The 10,035-nt window shown below is 38.8% G+C and overlaps 1 protein-coding gene across 1 annotated transcript; it reads left to right on the plus strand.

The window, feature by feature from the left end:
- The first annotated feature begins 468 nt into the window (after positions 1 to 468).
- Positions 469 to 7,228, plus strand: LOC139718957 (twinfilin-1-like). The gene is made up of 6 exons (XM_071630403.1): positions 469 to 619; positions 1,245 to 1,340; positions 3,467 to 3,697; positions 4,370 to 4,520; positions 5,579 to 5,697; positions 6,395 to 7,228. Exons 1-6 carry the CDS (start codon positions 515 to 517, stop codon positions 6,551 to 6,553), a joined length of 861 nt encoding a protein of 286 aa, XP_071486504.1. The 5' UTR covers positions 469 to 514; the 3' UTR covers positions 6,554 to 7,228.
- The last annotated feature ends 2,807 nt before the right edge of the window (positions 7,229 to 10,035 follow it).

Consider the following 10,035-nt stretch of genomic DNA (forward strand, 5'->3'; position numbering starts at 1 on the left):
GAAGGAATAGGACAATTTTCAGTAATGGGATAAACAGATTGCAGGGGAATGTATCCCAGTCTACTTTGTGCTGAGCCTTCTGTCAAATTGTTCCAGTTTTTATAAGGAGGGGTAGAGGAAGCCATCAAAATGACTTTGAAAATTAGATTTATTTATTATTCAGATTTCTTTTTTTTTTGTGGTGGGGGGGTACTGTAGGAGCTGAAATTTTCGCTGTGGTTTTATTTTCGCAAATTTCGCAAATCGCCTTTGAACCGCGAAAATAACATCACGCGAAAATAACAGCGCGCAAATAACTAAGTTCAGTTAGACCCTCGCAACCGCAAAATTAACAACACGCGAAAATGTCCTCCAAGTAGCAATTCGCGAAAATATCTGTACGAAAAAATTTCAGCTCGTACAGTATTCATTTTTAAGACAGTCATTGAGGGAATAGTGTTGAGAACGATCTACAATGTATATCAGAGCAGTTTTCCTTAACAACTGGGCACATTATGACAATTGTGTTTTGTCGATGCTGGAGGAGAAAAAGGCGTGCTACATCTTTTACCGCATGGACACAAAAGACGACACGGGGTACCGATGGCTCTTCATCAGTTACATACCAGACAACTGCCAAGTGAGTAGATTCATTTTGACATTGAGTGCTTGATATTGAGTGCTTAGGTCTCCAGTGTACGTGGACACAAATCTAGCTTGCTTTACATGCTTGAGGTAACAATGACATATTACAATGTATGAATACCTGGTAACTGCTATTATGGGCAAGACCCAAGGAAATTTTCATATTTGATGGATCATCAATAGATTTAAACGATTTACAGCCTGTAATGCAATGGAGTCTACAAGAGTGAGCCTAAGGAGTGTACAAATGTGGTTGAATGATTGCGTGTACAGTGAGTGAGTGTTGTAAATGAGCCTTAGATGGCTTTCAAATGCAAGATTTGCAATATCTAACAAACATGATGTCTAATTTGTGCACTACAAATCTTTTCACTTGCCTGTTCATTGACGTGCTTGTCATGTATTTGAATAGACTGCAAGGCAATTTGGTCTGAAGTAGCTTTTCATGAAATTTGTTTGTTTGTTTGATTGTTTGTTTTAAGATGTGTTTGTGGTAAGTAAAATTTGTCACAATGATGAGAGGTGGAAAGCTTGTTTCTCCAAGCCATCATTTTTTTGGAGAACAACTTCTGAACAATCTTTTTAGTGTTGCGTTTTCCAATCGCTGTATATTTACACAGGTCCGCCAAAAGATGTTGTATGCCAGCACCAAGGCCACAATAAAGATGTCATTTGGAGCGAGTCAAATACAGGAAGAACTTTCAGGAACACTGAAGGTGAGACAGATCTTTAAACATCTTTATGCTCTGTATATTGCTCGTCATGTGTGACTTTTGGCACATCCGCTCGATTGCTAGCCAAGAGGGACATGTTTGGCACAAACGAGCCACAATACACACAAAGTGCCTTACTGAAACTGTGTAGTGTGGATGAACACACCTATAGCGCATAGCAATGGGATTAATGATTTTGGCTTTGTTGTCTTTTATAGATCTAAAGTTTAGGAGAGGGTAAGGCAGAGTGAATGACATAACCAGCCCAAGTGTGAGCTTTTTTGTCGAGCCCACCGGAGGTGTGGGGAGACTAAGGGCGTCCGTCGTCCGTCCGTCCATCGTCTGTCCGTAACGCTACAAAAACTGGAATAACTCTCTGCTGAGGATTTCAATTTCAATCAAACTTGGAAGGAAGAGTGGTTATACACCACACAAACACATTTTACCAAACATGAAGGGCACCTCAAGGTCAAAGGTCACAGGCAGAGGTCAATGAACTTTAGGGCCCAACGTTAAGTTTTTAGGGCGCGTTTCGTTTATGGCTCGTAACTTTTGATGTATCTGTCTGTTTGTGACCAAACTTATATGGTAGATGTCCCTTGGGAAGTTGAAGGTTACCACAAGGTCAACAGGGATCAACGAACAGACAACAGACAGGGATCAACGAACTTTTAGGGCCCAATGTTAAGTTTTTATGGCACGTTTTGATTATGGCTCATAACTTTTGATCCCTTTGTCCGTTTGTGACAAAACTTAGATGATAGATGTCCCTTGGGGAGGTGAAGGTCATCACAAGGTCAAAGGTCACAGACAGGGGTCAACAAACTTTTAGGGCCCAATGTTAAGTTTTTATGGCGCGTTTCGATTGTGGCTCATAACTTTTGATCCCTTTGTCTGTTTGTGATCAAACTTGGATAGTAGATGTCCCTTGGGGAGCTGAAGGTCATCACAAGGTCAAAGGTCACAGAAAGGGGTCAACAAACTTTAAGGGCCCAATATTAAGTTTTTATGGCGCGTTTCGATTGTGGCTCATAACTTTTGATCCCTAAGTCCAGTTGTGACCAAACTTGGACGGTAGATGTACCTTGGGGAATTAAAGGTCATCACAAGGTCAAAGGTCACAGGAAGGGGTCAACAAATTTTAAGGGCCCATTGTTAAGTTTTTATGGCGCGTTTCGATTATGGCTCATAACTTTTGATCCCTTTGTCCGTTTGTGACCAAACTTGGATGGTAAATGTCCCTTGGGGAGTTGAAGGTCACCGCAAGGTCAAAGGTCATAGGCGGGTCAATGAACTTCCGGGAGTTAGCAAATATTAATTTCTTGTACGCGAATGGGCGAGACACAATTTGGCGCTTGCCTTGTTGTTTTTTTCCAGTACAAATTTGCTTTTAGAAAGCATGGGGCCTAGTACATGTACTTGAATAGGATTTATTTTTATCCTCAATAAGTATATCTGTGAGCTTTATAAGCTCAACTGTCATTCAATCTCTTCAGTCTTGTCCTACCGTACATACTAGTGTAGATATCAGAAACACACTCATAGCTGAAACTGGAAATTTCAGAAATGCACCCTTAAATTAGTACAGTGCACCACCTGTCTTTGGTGTCTTCAACATCAACTTGGCAGTCTGAGGCTGCAGCAGACATCAAGCAGTTAGTCCATGCAAATTGCAAAAGTCCTCTATCTGCAGAAAAATGTACAGTTTGTATTTTAGATTGTATATCATGTGAAAACAAAAACAATGTGTATCCAAAATTGGAATAGACAAGGTCAAATACACTAAAACAGCCAGCTGGTTTTAGAAGGTGCTGTAAAAGTGGATATTTTTGTGGATAAATTTCCACACCTCGAAAACTTCCACTTTTACAGTAGTGTTCACATAGACCTACCAAAAATAAAAAACAAACAAAAAACAAACAAAACCAAATACCTGGTACATTTGAATAGCTTCATGCTTTTGCACTTCAGTTGTTTGCACACACACAAAAAAAGGAGTAATCCTGTGAACTAATACACCAGATACTTTCAGGCCTATCAGGAAACGTCCTCGTAAAATATTTTGTGGGCTGTGTGGTGCAAGGTCATTCATGTTGGGTTTATGTGTTCAATCATGGTCTCTTGCACAGAGTGAGGTGTCATTAGATGGGTACCGCAAACATCTGGTATCCAAGGCCGCCCCAGGCCCACTCACAGATGCTGAGATAGAGCATAAAAAAGTGCTCGAGATGGAGACGCGGACAGAAATCGGCGTGGACACCAAGAGTCAGACACTTCCTGGTCTCGCCTTCCCCGTCGAAGAAGAAGCCCTGGCACGGATACGAGAAATAGCGAAACTCAGTACCACATACGTTCAGCTGGTAAGTCTAGCTAATGCAGTTGCATGTTTGTTGTGTGTGTATATATATATTTAAATTTTTATGTGTGTGTTTGTGTGTTAAGAATTTATTTCATTGACATTATTGATATGTGGACATTGATTATTTATAAGATTATTGCCCACCAAAATATTTGCATTTTGCAACCACTGCAGAAATATACAAGAAAAGAACAGAAAAATACTTCATAGATTATGTCAAAGGCTTATGTTAAAGAAAGACAGCTGTGTTTCTCTTGATTACCAAGCCATCAACAGGGTTATGCTTGTAGAACTTATAGATAACATCAGAGGCATTATTCCCAAGTGCCCTCAGAGAACAGCAATGAAAATCAAAGCCATGCTTTCTTTTCTCGTCAAATGAGAATATGGATTGATTATTATTATCATTATTATTCATTTGGCATTCCACCATAAAATACAAACAGGAAATGATATATGACATGATATAAAGATTGTGGCGAGTCTAGGTGCATATACATGTATAAGTGGCATCTAACACCAGTTACCCATTTGCGAATGCATTTAATTTTGAAACCAGCTGCTCTTTTTCGAGCTGCAAGGATGTGGGAATCTGAAGCTGAAATGGCTGCATCTTAGTTAGGAAACATAGAATGACACTTGCCTCATTGACATTTCCTACCCAAAATTCCAGTTTATCGATATGGAGGCGGAGGTTATCAGGCTGGCCAGATGTGAGGAAACTTCAGTGGCGGACCTCCCATCGAGAATTCCTGACGACAGTCCACGCTATAACCTCTTTGTCTTCCCCCACACGTACGAAGGCGATATCTACAACAGCATAGGTAACGCTGAATGTTTTTTTGTTTGTTTTTTTTACTCAACAGCAGTACTACCTGCGGTATTATGTTATAGGGATCAGTTTGTCTCTATACTGCATGTTGATTTTGATCTATACTGATTTGTTTTGTTTTTGGGTGTTGTTGTTTTTTTTTTGCATTTGAGTCTGAACATCTGAAATAAAAATGTACTGAACTTTACTAGATTAGAAAGAGAGTAGACTATGATGGAGAACGTAATTTCAGGGGGTTTTTTTGTTGTTTTTTTGTAACTATGCAGTAAAGGTAAGCACTGAAAGGGTAATGTCCATTTGAAAGCTTGTACATTGTCTGACATGGCATTTTATGGGCACCTCATAAAAAAAGCGTCTCAATCATTTTGTAAGTCTTGGATGATGCCTGTACTGTTTGTTTAAAGCATTAACATGAAGAAAGTCATGTTTCTTCGGAAAAAAAAATTGATAATCTGTAGAATAGTTGCATTCTATGGACGTAAAAGGGGGTTGATACTGTAAAACATGATATTTTTGTGGCATAAAGTTTTCGCGACTTGCTTTTTACATTCAATGCATTTACAAAATTTTTAGTGTGGACAAGATCTATAGCATGCATTTTATACCATTCAGGACAAGTCCCGAGTACACTCGGGCAAGTGTCAATGGGAAATGTGTGGTGTAGCAAAATCAGTCTATCCTCAACAGGTTTATTTCACGAAACTCTTGCGAAATTTGCAAAATTAAAATGCACATGAACATTCCTCATTTCAGAGTAGTTGATATTGATTTTCTGACCACACCATCCAATGAAGAAATAAAGTCTGATTTCAAAACAAGCAATTTTTCTTTTTTCCTGTAAATTCTAGGGTAAATACAGCAGGCAGGAGCTCCCACAGAAAGTCTTTGTTTGTGTGTGTGTGTGTGTGTGTGTTTGTGTGTTTGTGAGCGGTAACAGAAAGTCAGTCAGAATTGGAATCAAATATGTGAAGTGGACTACACGTGTTGCCAAGGAAACATGACTCTGCAAGCAATCAGCTTCATGAGGCATCCTTTATGTCTTCCCTCCAGTTTTCATCTACACCATGCCCGGCTACAGGTGCTCCGTCAAGGAGCGGATGCTTTACTCCAGCTGCAAGGCCCCTTTTCTCCACGTCATGGAGCAGTTGGGGATGGAGATTGCCACCAAGGTGAGACTCCTCAAGAGATTGAGCTTGGGGGTGGGGGGGGGGGGGGAGGGGCCGTCTCAACATGTTCGATGAGAAGAGGAAAACACAAATAGGCAAATCAATGATTCTTGTCTGGAGGTGTTCATTTACAGTGTGTATTTACGCCAATGAAGGACAATTTGTCAATCATTTGCAATAAAAACAACTTGAAGCAAGAATCATTAATATGAATGAATATGCAGAACCAGCTGCTGCTACATATAAAGGGATTAGAACCATCACTGGCTGTTGGGCAGAAGCTCAGTAGTCTAGTGGATATGACGCCTGTCTAGCAATCAGGAGGTCAAGGGTTCAAGCCCCACCCAAATATGTACACGGTATGCCCATGATTTCTGTCATGGCTATTACTCTAAACACTGAATAATTGGGTCTTATTTATGTCGATGGAGGGCAATTTGTCGAGAAATTGCAACACACAGACAAATAAACAAAAGCCTTTTTATTGCAGACTGTTAATCTTTGATAAAAATCGGCCCTTAGAGAGATATTTAGACAAAGCTTTGAGAAAATGGCTCAAGTGACCTATTGCTACAAGTTCTGCTCTTATTTATGGTCTTATAGTAGTTTGTCTCATAGAAATGTGCTTTTCTCTCCCCACTGTCACAGAAAACAATGTTTCAGATTTCGTGGGTTTCTTTGTTTATTTTCCCATTTGCAGATTGAGATTGAAGACAGGAAGGAGCTGACGGAGGATTTCCTAATGAGCGAGGTCCATCCCATCCGAATCGTCCACAAGCCAAAGTTCCAGAAACCAGCGGGACCAGCGGGAAGGAGAGGTCAATCCCGTGTCACAGGAGCCCGGGACAAAGCACAATAAGTGAACTGGACCGTCTCCGCGAGAAACGATCCTCTTTGAAGACGTTAAAATAGAAAATTCAATAACTATCATAAGCTTTATAGATTTTTATTGTTGTTATTTACAGAGCTCAGGAAACTGCTCTTAGGAGCAGAGTTTGAAGCCCATACTTTCCTTAATTATTCCAATGCCCAGTCTATTTACCTGTGGCTAAGCTTTAAATCTGTACTCACATCTTTCACCAGTGCAGAGATACTTTAGAAATTTCTTCTGTTGGACAGAATCGGTGTGTCTACTTTTGATTTGATGCACGGCATCTTTATATCTTCATTAGATAGAAATGCAACAGAGAGTAAAAAATCATCACCTGGGGGCCGACCCCACCCACTCTTTCTTTTGTTTTCGAAGAGAGTAAACTTAACTGTGCTCCTGTATATTACTTTTTTTGCCCGTTATTGAAAGCTGTGCAAATGATGACATATATCAAGCAATATATCAAACTGTGTGCCACATCATAGATTGACACACAGAGAGAAATTTGGAAGGAAGTGGGATGTTTCTATAATTTGTTCTGCATTTCTGTAGAATGTACATTGCTTTGCATGTAGTTTCCATAAAAGAACATGCAGTGTCATATGGAGACCATGCCTCCAACAAAGATCATCTTCAGTTTCAGTGGTTCATTTGGAATACGATTTCGGCAATGCTTGGCATATCACATTTGTGTCAGAATAAAGTGTATAGACACTTTGTAAGCCTGATGTTGTCACTCTTTTGTTTGTTTATTTTTTTTTATTTGCTTGTTACCTAATCATGCATGTTTACAATCATCCTGATGGTATATGTTTTAGAATTGATTTTCATCCATTCCCTTTGTTTTAATACTTCATTTCTTTCATCAATCATGTTATGCATTAAAAATATGTTCAAGAACTATTTAGTGTCAAATTTTGACATCATAGTTGTACTATACACATTGTTACTCACATGCACACATAAAAGGTAGTGTTAATTGAGGGTTAATGCAAGAAACACTCTTGATTTTGATACCTACTGTATGTTATACCCTGTTGGAAATGTGAGGTGAAAATACATAGTCACATAAGATGGATTGGCCATTACTTGGCATTGATGACATCCACTATTGATATCACAATAAAATCAGGAAATCAAACAATCTCTCCTGGTTGGAAAAGAAAAAGGGGGATATTTGCTGTGAGTATGTGCTCAGAACACTTGATAAGTGTATTTGATAAGTCTCCAAGAGACTAATCGGAGTGATTCAGCCAGTAGTCAAGTCCACATTCTGTATGGATGTTGGGGGGGGGGGGGGGGCGGGAGGAGTAGGGTTCCATTTCAATATGATTATGTACAACTTACATCAAGTTGCAAGGTGAACCTTTGCCTTAGTAACCCTCATCTTGTTTGATTCTTTTGTCATCAGATTTCTAAGCCAAAAAACAGTGCGTTGTTGTTGTTTTTTTCTGTGCATACCTCTTCAGCCTAGTTTCTTTCACATCTTCATGAATCAAGGAATCTTGTATTGCTCAACACTTCTTGAGCATGACCTCGTAGTGTGCGGTGAACCATGTGAAGCTGTCTTTAAATTTCAACAAATATCATGATGCATTGTGTGCAATCTGTGTCGGTAAACACAGTGTGTAGTTTATCAGTTGAACACAACACTGCAGTCATAAAAATTCTGTGGTACACATACCACAAAACGCTGGACATCATGTAGTGTGTTTACTTTAATGTATAGTAATCTAGAGTGTCAATGTACGTATGTATCTTACAGTGTTTGAAATGCTTACACGGTAAATGTGAAATACTGTGCATTATCTTCAGAGATGGCACCCTCAGAGTGAAAACAAACTTGTATGTTTGTTTCTTTGTGTGTATGTTTACACAAGTTATGTGTAACTGCAGAATCTAGAATACCCTACCACCATGCATGACTTCCTCTTTCAGTGTAAACTCTGTGCCTGAATTTGATACATTTGTAAAAACGCAGGTGTGTGAATGGCTAATAGATGTTTTATTGCTCAAAATATCAGGTTTTAGGGATAAAGTGTGATACAAGGAGCCTGTCTCGAGTTGTATGCATGGGACAACTTCTGTATCTCGAATATACCTCCCATGAAGTAGTATAGAGTTAGACTGTACATTTAGAATTACTCAAAAGAAAAATCTTAATTAGATGTATCGCCGCGAGACTAGATTTGATGAAACTAGTAGGCCCCATCTAGAATCGAGATTTGACATGAAAAAGTTATCTACTGTTTGTTTGTATTTTAATTGAGATATACATCATGTCTGTAGAGGCATGCACTGCTTTAATAATGTATACCTGAAGCTTGGCTGAGCTGAGCTGAGCTGAAACACACAAAGCCATTCAATAATGCAAGGCAAACTGTGTGCAAGTGTGTTGACAGATAAATGTAAAATCTCTTTTAAGCATTTTGGAGAGGGACACAAAATTTTTGTGGATGTTTGAAGAGTTTACATCAAGTCATCCATGTGTGACTATATTATTGGCACCGCCTCCATCGGCATAAAACAAAACACATTGCATTGGTGATAGGCAACCCTGACAGAAAAATAAAAGAAGTGACAGCTGGTTTTAAAATGATATAAAGGCAGGTGTTAATAGAACTACTTAAATTTGATTTACAAGGACTTGTCCTTCTTTAAATTGATGTATTGCTTATTGTTGAATTTTTTTTTTTTTTGAAAGCTGTTGAAATAGGATGGAATCTTTACCATTAGAATGAGTGGTTCGATGCAGGATCCATCACTGTATGTTTGGTAATTAGGATTTTTTTTTTAAATCCTGTCACAGTGATTTGTGTTCTTTGATGAACAGTATGTACTGTATGCATGTGATTGAAATTACTACTACTGTCACAGACTATCTTTTTGCAACTACCACAGACAGGCAAATGCCATACTGACGGGCTGGGTGTCAAGAATGCCCAATTAATGATCAAAATTTCTTCATTTTTTTGTCATGCACATAAGCAAAAAGGAAACATACTGTTTTTTGACAAGATTTGATCATAATGAAGTCAACTGGATTAGCTACAACCTTCATCATTCTGGGATTTGCCTGTCGTGAGAGAAATACATGTATTGCTTTAATTTGTTCTCAGTGTATATGTGACCTTTGAATTATGCCTTGGGATAGTGTGGATTTTGAGCTTTTTAAATGCAGTTTTATTTAAATAAGAGCAACATTATACATGCAGAAGATGGTGTACAATTATGACATTTGTAGAATGAAAACAAATAAAATTTCACTACTTGATACAAGTGATGATTTTAAGTTTTCTTAATCTTCAAGTGCAGATCAGTATCAAATTGATTCACACAGCAAACGAACAATCATTGAGAAATTCACCACATTAGTGGCACTGTGGTAAGTGGGAAGGCATGTCAGTGTGCGACTCACATTAGCAAGTCGATACCAAGTTCCCGACATTTGTAATGATTCACCCCGTAAC

Source organism: Diadema antillarum, unplaced genomic scaffold (genome assembly GCF_040938485.1).
Source record: "Diadema antillarum isolate AM-2024a unplaced genomic scaffold, OU_Dant_1.0 scf00000103, whole genome shotgun sequence".
In the NCBI taxonomy this organism is placed as follows: domain Eukaryota; kingdom Metazoa; phylum Echinodermata; class Echinoidea; order Diadematoida; family Diadematidae; genus Diadema; species Diadema antillarum.